At 39.0% G+C, this 14,544-nt stretch overlaps 1 protein-coding gene across 4 annotated transcripts in view; it reads right to left on the bottom strand.

The window, feature by feature from the left end:
* Positions 1-6,348: 6,348 nt before the first annotated feature.
* TBCK (TBC1 domain containing kinase) overlaps positions 6,349-14,544 on the bottom strand; it is a 231,272-nt gene continuing 223,076 nt past the window's right edge. For all 4 annotated transcript variants that reach the window (XM_067735397.1, XM_067735395.1, XM_067735394.1 and 1 more), the window contains exon 26: positions 6,349-6,941. In XM_067735397.1, the coding sequence (XP_067591498.1) occupies positions 6,831-6,941 (111 nt within the window). In that variant the 3' untranslated portion in view covers positions 6,349-6,830. The remainder of the gene's footprint in view (positions 6,942-14,544) is intronic.

The raw sequence follows: 14,544 nt of genomic DNA, 5'->3' as shown, positions 1-14,544 counted from the left end.
TTTTTATATTATTTCACTTAATCAAAACGGGCAGTTTTAAATTCACTTGAGTGTCATACAATTAATTATTTATAAGGCACTTAATATCGTCAGCTTCTGCTTGAGCTATTGTCATCTTACGGGATAGTTTCTGTACAAGTATGTAAAATCTTGCTTTATGTAAGTTATATAAGTCACCACTGAAATTTTAAAATAGCTGTTATATTGCTGCATAAGATTCATGTTAAAATGACATTTCCAGAATTTATGCTGAAATGAGTGGGTTAAGATGTAAATTATTTATTAAAATCATCTCCTGTAAATTATTTCATTCATTTACACATAAACACTTTAAAAAACTATGTGATTTACAAGTAAACATATTTTGGAATATGTGCTTAAATGCCTAATCAGCACATTTCATGCCCAATAAGTTTTGTAAAACATTAGTTAACCACCAACCAGATAAATATCTATAGGTATATTTATTTCTGAACTAGTTCTTCTGAACCAGTCCTTCTCTATTACCTGGGATGCTGTTAGACTTAATCCCATTAGGACTCATATTAGTTCATTTAATATAAAAAGTGGGAGGGCTATTTTTAAAAATTACCTTGTTACCAGGAAAACACTCATCTCACGCCTCTTTTTAGGCATCAAATGTTGGCATAAATCAAGACTACCTGACGTCAACAATAAGGCATGTTGATATGAAAAAAAATTCTTGTTACAAACTAAACATAGATAAACCACAATTTAGGGGGACTATACGGTCATTGTTGTAGTAGCCCCAAAGTAGGGCTGAAAAACTTTTTAACACTGATCAGCCTCTATCAGATTAATTCAAGAAAGTACATAACTCAAACTAACCTCCTAGCTCTGAATCAATATTTTATAACTCTTTTTTTCTACACCGAGGTAAATGGATCGATCAGTGGAAATGGATTCTTCCTGTTTCCACTAGTTGCTCAGGGTGGGCCTTCATGCCAAGGCAAATCTCAGGAAGTCCTCTGCAGAGCAGTCATGCTAGGGCAGATGGACAAGGGTGGATAACACTTCTGGGACAAGAACCTCCTTTGTAAACAGGAATCAGGCTCTGAATAAGGAGTTAAAATGGTCACACTGAGCACTGCATTAGATGCTTTATCCTGTAATCTTGTATACATAATTAACGATGATTTGTGAGTGCAGAGATTGTTTTTAATCCTCATTACCCATTAAAAAAAAGATTCTCTTTCTTGGTTGTGCATTAGTATGCAAATCCCCCCCGCCCCCCCCTCCCCCCGCACTGTGTCATTTGGCCTCAATCCAGTGGTCATATTCCTCACATGCCTTTCAGGTCCTTAATGACCCTATATGGAGTCCATGGTGATGAATGCAAGGTACATGGGATTATTAATGATCTTAAAGATAATTTTAGAAAAGATATGATATCTAACAAGTAATAAATTATCAGGATTGTTTATCTTAGGCATAAAAGTAATTTTTTTTTAGGTTAGCAAGTGACCTAACTGACCTCTATTTCTTCTCTTGTATGATTAATAGACCTAGAAACTAGCTAACCACCTCGTCTCCTTGTTAGTCCCCCTCTTCGGCTTTCCACACTTGACTGGGAGGCTGATACAAGGACTTTTTTCCAATTCTTCGAGCCTGGTGCCTGGCAAAGACATAGAAGACAAAGGTTAAAGGCCAACTTTGACCCGATATACCAAGGACTTGACTGTAGACAGAAACAATGTGGTTCTCTACCAGAGATGTGTTTTCTGGATAATGCTGTCTTGGAGTTGAAGAGGTAACTTAATACATAGCAAGAGTTCCTGAGAACAGTGGTTCTCCCCTCAGATTGGGGGAATGCAGATACTTAACTGCATTTTTTTTTTTTTTGAAAATCTTTACTTTTGAGTGGGTGGATATGGAAGGGGCAGTGAGAGTGGCATCTGCTAGGAGCTGATACTAAGTGGCACATCTACAAATGTCATAGAGTCAACAGTGAGTTTAATCAACATTATTCTGTGCTTCATTTTTGTATCCTATGCCTTAATATAACACAGGCCTGACCTAAATTTGACCTGTAATAGATGTGTAATGGGTTGAAATTGGTGTTCTTTCCCTTCTCTATCTGTATGTTGTGGACAGAGAAATGTGTTAAGAATCAGGAAAGCAGAATTGTAATTCTGGATATGTCTTTTACTAGCTATGTGAGTTTTACAAACTCATTTCACTGTTCTTATTGTTTGGACAATGATGCTTGTATTGGATGATCTTTAAATTCCTTTTACCTTCATGATTTATAATCTATAGATAATATAATGACCATAGGACGGTTAAAATCAGTAGTTTTCTGGTAAATATTATTGACTGGCTTTCAAAAAAATAAAAAATAAATAAAAAGAAAACTGTGATTTATGATGTTTGTCTACTTCTAAATACTCCTGCTGTGGCCAAGTTTAAGCTACCAAGGTGAGATCACTGAACGTGGAATTGGGAAGAAATGGGCATGTTCAGCTATTCCAAGCCAAGAGGAGCCAGTTCTAGCACACTATAAGCCTCAAAACAGTAAATTATTCTACCCTAAAAGACTGAAAAGTATGCTAATATAGTTGAGAAGAAATTAATGATGGTAAACAAAAAAAAGTTTCCAGCGTTAATGAGAAAATTAATGCATGGATTGTCTTAATTTTTAATACTTTGACTAGTGACCACACTTTAACGTTTTTTTTTTTTTTTTTTTTTTTTCTGTACGCGGGCCTCTCACTGTTGTGGCCTCTCCCGTTGCGGAGCACAGGCTCTGGACGCGCAGGCTCAGCGGCCATGGCTCACGGGCCCAGCCGCTCCGCGGCATGTGGGATCTTCCCGGACCGGGGCACGAACCCATGTCCCCTGCATCGGCAGGCGGACTCTCAACCACTGCGCCACCAGGGAAGCCCTGTAACAGTTTTTAAAAAGAATGGTAGGCCATGTAATGTTTTTCAAAAAGTCACAGATACAGGGTTTCCCTGGTGGCGCAGTGGCTAACAATCCACCTGCCAATGCAGGGGTCACGGGTTCGTGCCCTGGTCCGGGAAGATCCCACATGCCGCGGAACAACTAAGCCCGTGCGCCACAACTACTGAGCCTGTGCTCTAGAGCCCATGAGCCACAACTACTGAGCTCGCGTGCCACAGTTACTGAAGTCCGCACGCCTAGAGCCTGTGCTCTGCAACAAGAAAAACCACTTCAATGAGAAGCCCGTGCACCACAATGAAGAGCAGCCTCCACTCGCTGCAACTAGATAAAGCCACGCGCAGCAGTGAAGACCCAATGCAGCCAAAAATAAATAAATAAAATAAATTTATAATAAAAAATAAATTTATAAAAAGTCACAGATACATTAAAGACAGTATTAGTTTCAAAAGTTGAATCTTTTAGTATGGCAGGAAGCAACATTTAGAATCTGATCTAATGCTTTAAGTGCTCTTGCTATAGCTCCAAGATTAGTCTTAAGCCAAGACAGGACAGTGTTTACATCTCCACCACACAGAGGATTAATATATATCAAGGGATGCTGGCAATACTGTACCTTGGTACCCATTCATGCATTGCTTATTGGTCACCATGAGCATTAGAACAGAATGGTATTACTGAAATGCTGCAAACAATGCAAACTAAAAATGAGTCCTCTGAAAGGGATGAGAAAGGATATCAAAGAATGTCTATTAGACCTATTTTACTATTCTTTTTAAATTTAGCATTTCTATGTTTTGGGAAATGGATGCAACTAGCTTAGCTTATTCTGTTGTTGGAAGTTATTTGCTCCAATTTTTAGGATTATAGAATTTCAGAGTTGGGTAAAATATTCGAGATCCTTTCTTCACTGCGTGAATTGAGATTTCCATTTATTTATGTATCATCAGGTACCAGATAGGTTTGGCACTTGAAAAATTACCTGGGTTTTTTCTATTCATATAAAATATCTAAGCTAGAGATTCAATTCAGTTTTACGTTTATCAAGCATCTCCACTGTACTGGGTTGCTGAAGATAACAAGAGGTATAAATTATGGACTCTGACTTTAAAGGGAGCTCATATTTTAAAAATAGGGGCTCCAAATGTGAACAGATAATTGCAAAATGATGCAATAAGTCTGTTATTGGAAGTATGAATGGAATGCTTTGATAGACTTGAGGCTCTTAATGCAGTACGGGGAAGTCAGAGAAGACTGGAGAATATGCTACTGGTGCTGGATTATGAAGCATTTATAAATGTGTGTGTGTGTGTGTGTGTGTCTATGGGGCTGGTGGTGGTAGCAAGGGCATTCCAGGCAGAGGGAAGAGACTGCTGATGCCAGAAACAAACAGTGTTGACAGTGACGGTGTAGGAGTCAATAATATATCAAAAAGGACCTCTACAAAGGTTTAATTCAACAAATAGGTGTTGAGGTCAACTTTGTTGAAATCATCTGCCATTGAATAACATGCCCTTCATGTAGACATGGCAATGATTGTATGCTCTTTCTTATTTTACTGTTGAGAATATTACATATTATTCGTAATTTCAATGTTTAAAAAAGCTTCCATTTTTTTCAAAATAAGCCTAAACGTATCAAGTTTTAAGAAAGACCAATTGCAAAATTGTGATGGAGGTTGGCTACTGTTATCTGCTCCCACAGCTCTCCTCACAACACTCAGGTCTTCACCCTCTCTCATTACCTACCACCCCATTCAGTTCAAATCTCTGCTGCTCCATCTTTCTCTGCTTTCTCAGGAAGGCAAAGTCAAGACTCAGAACCATTCCTTCCAAAAGATCATCAGTGCTGCACTATGATTATGAAGTCAAATAAGTCATCAAAGATTGAAGGAAAGGGCAGGAGGACTTATTTTCCTAACCAGGGTAGATAATGGCCCAAAAATGATGTTAGGGAAATCATGGTAAAATTTTCTTTTCTCATTAATTCTCACATTTTTACTTTGTATATTATGTAAAGATCACAGAATTATGTAACCACTGATTACGTCAGAGTCTTGTAAGTAGTAGGTATTCAAAATGTATTTGGTGAATGACTGAATATAACTTAATTGAGCAAAACAAACAAAATAACATGGCTGCTGGGATAACTTGATAGCCACATGCAAGAATGAAGTTGGATACTTACCTCACTCCATATACAAAAATTAAATTAAAGACCTTGGGAGGGGTCAATGGGGAATGACTTCTAATAGGTACAGGATTTCTTTTTTGGGTTTTGAAAATGTTCTGAAATTAGATAGTAGTGATGATTGCACAGTGTTGTGAATCTACTAAAAAACATGAATTGTACATTTTAAAAGGGTGAATTTTAAGGTATATCATTGTATCTGAATAAAAAAATAGATGTCCAAAACACCCAAAACAAACAGCAACAATAAAACCATAGTTAAGAAAGTTTCATTGAGGCCGTCATTGAAATGTTCTACCTAGGTAGTCCTAACATTGAAGAAGAATATAAGTTAAAGATGAAAGAACATGTTTTAGTTAAAACAAAACTGAAAATAGTAAAAAAGATGTACTGTATTTTAATAATGCTAAGATGCATATTTTTTCACATTTCTGAAATGGAAATGAATCTTATAATTGCTGGTGTGTCACAGTTTATTTGGCTGCTTTTTTTTCTTTCTTCATGGTACATAAAATTGTGATATATCTTAGCTTCAGTGAAATGATTAATTTTTTGAATAATGTGACGGAGGCTGCCAGTTGTCCCTCAATGTTTTCTCCTCTTCTCACACAGTAATAAAATTTTTTAACTGGGTAAATGGCTCCCCAGCCAAAACTGTATTCCAGATTGTCTTGATAGCTAGTTGTGGCCACATGTGTAAGTTCCGGTGAGTGGTATGTACGCAGGAGTAATATATGCACCTTCTGGTTTGTGCCCTTAAAGAGAAGGAGTGTGCCCTCCCTTCTCTCCTTCTCTTCTTTTTTTCCTCCCTCCCTACTTTTTCCTTCTCTCTCTCTTTTTTATCCCTCCCTCCTCCTTCATTCCTTTCCTTCTAAATTGTAGATATGATGGTGGGAGCTAACAGCCATCTTGATCTATGAGATAGAAACTAAGTGTTGAGGGTGGTAAAGAATGAGAACAGACACCTGAGTACTTAATGCTAATGAAACCAATACACTAGCCCTAGATTGACTATGCAGACTTTTATGTGAGAGACAAATAAAGTTCTAGCTTGTCTAAGTCACTCTTATTTTGGGTGTCTCAGCTACAGGAGCTGAAAAATATTCTACATAATATGAATGGTTTCTGACTTTCATTTTTCTTGAAGTAAACTGTTATTACTTTCTCCAAAGGGTTAAATTCTGCTCCTTCTAAACACACACACACACACACACACACATATATCTGGGCCCAAAATGAGTTACCAAATATAGCATTTACTTATAAGGAATGTATTGTGAATAGCTTTTCAGTTTTCATTATCATGGAAGGATGATTTCAGATCACATTCAGTCTATACTTCTAAAGAATACCTTTGTTAGGGCTGTCTGTTCAATGCAATGGAAGACAGACTTTTCAGTGTAACTGAGACTTCTTGATAATGCTAAATGTGCCTCGTCAGTTGAATTCTTCTGGCTTTGCGTTGGTGTGGTAAAAATACATGATTAGATTTCATTGTTAAGAAAATTCTTTCAGCAATACATGTACAGTCAAGTTTGTTGCCTGGATAGCTGAACATTTCGGTCATGAAATTAAAAAAAAAATGTCTCATGACAAAACTTGAAATGGAAATGTAACCATCTGGAAGTCTAGTTCTGCCTTAGAGTGGCAAGGCTGTGAAGAGCTGTGCTGCCGGGGGTGATGCCACTCTGTCCTTTTGACAGCCAGACTCTTGTTCTTCATATTTGAGGAGATGGGACAGTGAGGAGGCCTGTTGGCTTGAGCTTATTAATGCCACCATCTAGAATACAGATTCTCGGATATTTCATCTTCACAAGATGAGCCGCAAACTGAAAAAAAAAAGGGACAAATTTATAAAGGATACATAAAATTGATATATCTCCAATCCCGTTTTTTTCTCAAGCTGTGATAGACGAATGATGATAATGTTATTACTGCTGTCACTGTTCTATCAACGAATCATTAATTTAGTTTTTAATATAAATTAAATCCCTCTTTTCAAACATATTTATGCTATGGGATAAATGTCTCTTTTTAATTCTCTTGTAAACTTGTTTGAATAGGCAATAAATATACTTGGTAAACAATTCAAACAATATAAAAGGGTATACCATGAGACTATGCAGGTAAATTCCTCCTACCTCTGTTCTCAGTCTCCCTCTCCAGAGAACAGTAATATTCCTATTTTTCATATATCCTTCCAGTGAGAGTCAAAACATTCTCAAATCTATATTTTGAACAATTTTTACAGTATTTTCAACATATTAGTTATTGCAATTACATGCACAATATCCCAGAGAAGGCCCATGAACTGGTTCTAACATGTTTTTGGAGCAACTGCAATGAATAGTTTGAGACCATAAATTTGGAATAAATTTGAAGGACTGCTCCAAGATGTCTTCTAGATGCCTAGCAAAGCAGGGCTTTGAATAATTATCAAGACATACACATTTCTCTCTGACTTGCCCATGTCTACCTATCCAGGATCATTGATTATCTTTCTCTACTCCTTTACGATGAAGCAGTCCTGGACTGTAATCAATCCCCTGACAGATGGGATCACTTTAGGATTCAGAGTCTTTTTTGGTTGTGCACTGTCTGTTGGAAACATGCTCCATTTCCCACCAACTCCTGGTCCCCTGTTTTAGTTTCTCCTCACAAACAACCCCCAACCCCGACCTGCCTAATTTCTACTTACTTCCTTACTCAGGCAATTCCTTGTTTAGGAGCTAAGTTTCCATTAGGGGGCCCTCTTTTCAGGCCCCCAGATTTTTTGTGCAAATCTCTACCTTTGGTTTACCACATTTATTTAAATTGCCCATTTAAGAGCCTGCTTCCTCTAGCAAACTGTAAACTCCTCTAGGACAGTGAGAGTGTTGTTTCTTTTTTTCTTTTTAACATCTTTATTGGAGTATAATTGCTTTACAATGGTGTGTTAGTTTCTGCTTTATAACAAAGTGAATACATATACATATACATATGTTCCCATATCTCTTCCCTCTTGCGTCTCCCTCCCTCTCACCCCCCCATCCCACCCCTCCACGTGGTCACAAAGCACCGAGCTGATCTCCCTGTGCTATGCGGCTGCTTCCCACTAGCTATCTGTTTTACATTTGGTAGTGCATATATGTCCATGCCACTCTCTCACTTTGTCCCAGCTTACCCTTCCCCCCCCGTGTCCTCAACTTCATTCTCTACGTCTGCATCTTTATTCCTGCCCTGTCCCTAGGTTCATCAGAATCATTTTTTTTTTTTAGATTCCACATATATGTGTTAGCATACTGTATCTGCTTTTCTCTTTCTGACTTACTTCACTCTGTATGACAGACTCTAGGTCCATCCACCTTACTATAAATAACTCAATTTCATTTCTTCTTATGGCTGAGTAATATTGCATTGTATGAATGTGCCACATCTTCTTTATCCAGTCATCTGTCAATGGACACTTAGGTTGCTTCCATGTCCTGGCTACTGTAAATAGTGCTGCAGTGAACATTGTGGTACATGACTCTTTTGAATTATGGTTTTCTCAGGGTATATGCCCAGCAGTGGGATTGCTGGGTCATATGGTAGTTCTATTTTTAGTTTTTTAAGGAACCTCCATAATGTTCTGCATAGTGGCTGTATCAATTTATATTCCTACCAACAGTGCAAGAGGGTTCCCTTTTCTACACACCCTCTCCAGCTTTTATTGTTTGTAGATTTTTTTTTTTTTTTTTTTTGCGGTATGCGGGCCTCTCACTGTTGTGGCCTCTCCCACTGAGGAGCACAGGCTCCGGACGCGCAGGCTCAGCGGCCATGGCTCACGGGCCTAGCCGCTCTGCGGCATGTGGGATCCTCCCGGACTGGGGCACGAACCCATGTCCCCTGCATTGGCAGGCGGACTCTCAACCACTGCGCCACCAGGGAAGCCCTGTTTGTAGATTTTTTGATGATAGCCATTCTGACCGGTGTGAAGTGATACCTCATTGTAGTTTTGATTTGCATTCCTCTAATGATTAGTGATGTTCAGCATCTTTTCATGTGTTTGTTGGCAATCTGTATAACTTCTTTGGAGAAATGTTTATTTAGGTCTTCTGCCCATTTTTGGACAGGGCTGTTGTTTTTTTGAGATTGAGCTTCATGAGCTGCTTATATATTTTGGAGATTAATCCTTTGTCAGTTGCTCCATTTGCAAATATTTTCTCCCATTCTGAGGGTTGCCTTTTCGTCTTGTTCATGGTTTCTTTCACTGTGCAAAAGCTTTTAAGTGTCATTAGGTCCCATTTGTTTATTTTTGGTTTAATTTCCATTTCTCTAGTAGGTGGGTCAAAGAGGATCTTGCTGTGATTTATGTCATAGAGTGTTCTGCCTATGTTTTCCTCTAAGAGTTTGATAGTGTCTGGCCTTACATTTAGGTCTTTAATCCATTTTGAGTTTATTTTTGTGTATGGTGTTAGGAAGTGTTCTAATTTCATTCTTTTACATGTAGCTGTCCAGTTTTCCCAGAACCACTTATTGAAGAGGCTGTCTTTCCTCCACTGTATACCCTTGCCTCCTTTATCAAAGATAAGGTGACCATATGTGCGTGGGTTTATCGCTAGGCTTTCTATCCTGCTCCATTGATCTATATTTCTGTTTTTGTGCCAGTACCATACTGTCTTGATTATTGTAGCTCTGTAGTATAGTCTGAAGTCAGGGAGCCTGATTCCTCCAGCTCCATTTTTCTTCCTCAAGATTGCTTTGGCTATTTGGGGTCTTTTGTGTTTCCATACAAATTGTGCAATTTTTTTTTCTAGTTCTGTGAAAAATGCCATTGCTAGTTTGATAGGGATTGCATAGAATCTGTATTGCTTTGGGTAGTATAGTCCCTAGTGCCCGGCACATGGCAGGGGCTCAATATATGCCTATTGGTCTCAACTAAACTATGGTAAAGGACAAATAACCAAGGGCAAAAGGGTAAGAAGTAGAGGTAAAGTAAAGAAAGTTTTCTTTAGCTCTCTGGTCATTCTCTGTCTATAGGTGGTGTCCTATTCCTCCCCCTTGGATGTTTGTGTCCTCATGTTTTTCTCATTTACTTTATCATAACCTGATCTCAGATCCTTCAAGAAAAATGACTAATACCTGCTCACAGTGCTACTGCCTCTTGGAAGTATTTGAAGCTTAATATTGGTGAAGTCTCAAGCGAGCAGTCTAGACTTTATAGGTTCAAAAGAATTAGCTGAGTTGTTTGGTCAGGATAACTTCAAGGCGTCACTCAGAGATTCTGTTTATTGAGCTGCGGCTCAGGAATGTGTTTTTTGTTTTCGTTTTTATTTTTCAACAAACACCATTAGATGATTCTAACGCAGGTCTGTGGACAATATTTTGAAAAATACTATCTTAAGCCCAAGGATAAAGATATCAGTAAGTAGGTGAAATATTGGGTTGGCCAAAAAGTTCATTTGGTCTTTTTCCGTAAGATGGCTCTAGTAGAACTTAGTTGCTTTTAATGTCACTTGAAACAATTTTGTTAGACTGTACTGTGACAGCTTTCATAGAAGCGTGCATTTAAAAAAAAGCTTATCAAAACTGGTGAATTTTTGTGTAGCCATTTTAATATTGAAGATGGAAGAAAAAAGCAACATTTTCGGCATATTATGCTTTATTATTTCAAGAAAGGTTAAAAACGCAACTGAAACGCAAAAAAAGATTTGTGCAGCATATGGGAAGATGCTGTGACTGATCGAATGTGTCAAAAGTGGTTTGCAAAGTTTCGTACTGGAGATTTCTCACTGGACAATGCTCCACGGTTGGGTAGACAGGTTGAAGTTGATAGCGATCAAATCGAGACATTAATTGAGAACACTGAGCATTATACCATGAGGGAGATAGCCGACATACTCAAAATATCCAAATCAAGCGCTGAAAATCATCTGCACCAGCTTGGTTGTATGAATCGCTTTGATGTTTAGGTTCTACATAAGTTAAGTGAAAAAAACCTTCTTGACCGTATTTCCGCATGCGATTCTCTGCTGAAATGTAATGAAAATGTTCTGTTTCTAAAACAAATTATGATGGGCGATGAAAAGTGGATACTGCACAATAACGTGGAATGGAAGAGATCGTGGGGCAAGCGAAGTGAACCACCACCAACCACACCAAAGGCTGGTCTTCATCCAAAGTAGGTGATGTTGTATATATGGTGGGATTGGAAGGGGGTCCTCTATTATGAGCTCCTTCCAGAAAACCAAACGATTAATTCCAACAAGTACTGCTCTCAATTAGACCAACTGAAAGCAGCACTCAACGAAAAGCATCCAGAACTAGTCAACAGAAAACGCATAATCTTCCATCAGGATAATGCAAGACTGCGTTTCTTTTATTTGCCTTCACCATTTTTCAGCTCAGCAGCAGCCTACTGCTACATTTATTTCGGTCTTTACAAAATTCTCTTAACGGAAAAAATTTTGATTCCCTGGAAGACTGTAAAAGGCACCTGGACCAGTTCTTTGCTCAAAAAGATGAAAAGTTTTGGGACGATGGAATTATAAAGTTGCCTGAAAAATGGCAGAAGGTAGTGGAACAAAATGGTGAATACATTGTTCAATAAAGTTCTTGGTGAAAATGAAAAATTTTTCTTTTATTTTTACGTATAAACCGAAGGAACTTTTTGGCCAACCCATAGATGTTGTTGGACTCAGACAGCAATTTTCAAAACAACTAACAGAAAACGAACTCAGTACTGCTGACCCCACTTAACTTTTCCACAATTCTCTGCAATGCCTTAAGAGAGATTCAAATGCTGTTCATGTTTTAGAGCATAAGCTCTTTTAGAGCCACTGAGGATATCCTTAATAGTAATTAATGTTGAAGAGAAATAGTGTACTGTATTTCAAAAGGTATCAAGTGAGCTAGAGTGCAAAGTGAGCTGATCTTCATCCTGTGCTTCTTGCTTATTTCTCTTTCAACCAGTCCTTAAGAACAGAGGCACCAGATTCACCTGTCCCAAGTCACATGTGCAGGCAGCACAGTCTCTGGTACTATATGATTACTAAAACATCTTGGCTTCATTCTCCCACATGCAGCAATACAATTACCATTTAGGTCGAAATTCTAAGATAAACATATCATTACTCAAAAGGGCTTGTGGATAAGCAGTCTTAGCGTTCAGTACTTTCAAAACACTACAGAAGTCAGAAAATGAGTAAGAAAGGACTTACTGTACATTTACCTAATCTCTCTTAAACTATGCTGTAGAGTTGGAAAGAGCTCCCACTGTTATTGTAAGGAGGGACATAACAAGTAGGCTGCTACTGAGCTGGAAAATGGTGAAGGCAAAGCAGGCAGAACAGAGCATTTTAGAACAATCAGGCTGCTGCGATGTGGGAGGTCTAAGAAGAAAAGCAGAAATGGAGTACAAGGAGATGGCAAGTGTTCAGGTGCCTTGAAATGAAGCAAGCCTGTGCTTAAGTGAAGAAAAAGAGCAAGTGTTGAATTTTCAGGTTAAGATTATGAGTTCTGCTCCTCCAATCCTCTGCTTGTGGTTCCAATTATCCATGTTACATATTGGCCCCTAACAGTGAAGCCACGACAGCATCTTTCCACTCCTACCATGGAAAGAGCTCTTCTCCATCTATTCATTCATTTGTTCATTCACTTATCAATCAAACATTTCACTGAATTCCTACTACGTACCAGGCACTGTTTCAGTTTTTGCAGTGCTTACAGTTCAGTGGAGGAGACAGCAGCAAACAATATTAAGCAGTATGGCTATTACAAAAACAAAAGTTCAAGGTACTCCTGAATTTAACAGGGGTTAGGGGGCTGTTGCCCTCTCCCCATTCTTCTTTCATTAGTAATACCTGGAGGGAATGAGAACCCAGAAGTGATGGTCACTGTCGTTACACTGATCAGGTAGCGCTCTCTGAGTCTATAGCTTGACAGGTTAGGGAGGAAAGAAAGGGCTATGAATCCACTGTGTGAAAAAAGCCATGTCACTTATGGAGAAGATATATGGTGGAACAGAGGAGAACCAGGCACACAGAGTTCAGGGTTTCATCCATCTTTTACTTTCCATCTGGAATTGGCAGCTTTACTGAGTGAACAGACAGGGTACTGGACTTTGGTGATGAAGCGTCTGGTGTAGACTACAGCTGCAGCTTTGGGAGAGGCCTGATTTCAAACAGAAATCATAAACCTAAACTTACTGAATGACATCCTTGGTGGAAGTGGCAAGATATCATACTGGATCAGTGTTATGAAGCCATCAGAATCATCTAGGTGCTTTCAGTAAAACACTGATACCCAGGCCCACTCCACACCAGTAAGAAGTAGAGTTTCTTGGGATGAAGCTCCAGCAACATTTTTGTTTTTTTTTCACCTATAATTCTAGGTGATTCTGTTGTGTAGCCAGATTGAGGATTGCTTTATTACATAATGAGATTCATTTGCTGGTCAGGTTTGTCTGGGACTTCAAACTGTAATTTTTATAAGTATAGTACTGTGTGGAGAGCAAGTCACTTTGCACCAGAAGACGCTGCCATGTTGTGGGGCTGGAATTTGTAAGACCAAGTCCTGCCTGGAGACAATGGGGCTCCTCAAACTGCACAACCAGTTAAGATCTAGCAGGCAACATCCTACATGGAGTTGGCAGAATCTGGTATTTGCTGGGATAGAATTTTGGGAACCACAGACTGCAGGGGCAGCTGCATTTCTTGTGGGAAGTACTCCCATTTGGAGAGGGCCAAGCTCTGGCATTTTTGTCATTCCTCTGGTTAGTGGGATCTGGTGGTGGTACTCGTTTCTAGGGCTTGGGTAGGCACACCTCAAATCATCACTGTCTGAAAGTGGCAGGCTCTTGTGGGTGCCACTCCATCTTGTTTTCTCTCTTTATCTTGCATCTGAGCTTGGACTCAGAGGCTGGCACGTTTGTTTAGAGGAAGTCAAGTTCTACTGTAGCAGGAGAATGAGTGGAGGAAAGGGATTTTTGAGCTGCCACAGAGTAGTGAATGTTAACTAAGGTCAAGAAATTAAAGCTGAGAACAGGTAAGATTTGTGAGGGGCACAGACCAGGATCATGTTGCTTCTCACTGGGTATCCTAGGACACAGTTTTGGGTGGAACGTATAGTAGCAGCAGGAAGCTAAGAAAACTGGGCTCCTCAAGATTCTGCAAGGAGCACATTGCAGACAATTAAGCACATTGCAAACAATTAATTGGCCTTGTGAGTTTTAAGTTCATATTGGGGACTGGACAATGGGCATGAACTGACCAACTCTCTGGTGAAGCTCAAGCTGAGAAGTCTCTCTCTTCCATTTATTTGTCCATTCCTTTCCCTGACAAATAATGCTAAATTTGGGGTAATATTTCAAAAGTGAAATATCACTTTTGGTTGGGTATGAAACTGAATAAGGGAACTGGCAATTAACCTGTAATGAGCAACTGTAGCAATTTCATTTTCTTGGTTTTATGG

Source organism: Pseudorca crassidens, chromosome 4 (genome assembly GCF_039906515.1).
Source record: "Pseudorca crassidens isolate mPseCra1 chromosome 4, mPseCra1.hap1, whole genome shotgun sequence".
In the NCBI taxonomy this organism is placed as follows: domain Eukaryota; kingdom Metazoa; phylum Chordata; class Mammalia; order Artiodactyla; family Delphinidae; genus Pseudorca; species Pseudorca crassidens.
The sequence above is the reverse complement of the archived record's forward strand: the minus strand, read 5'-3'. Positions and strand labels throughout refer to the sequence as shown.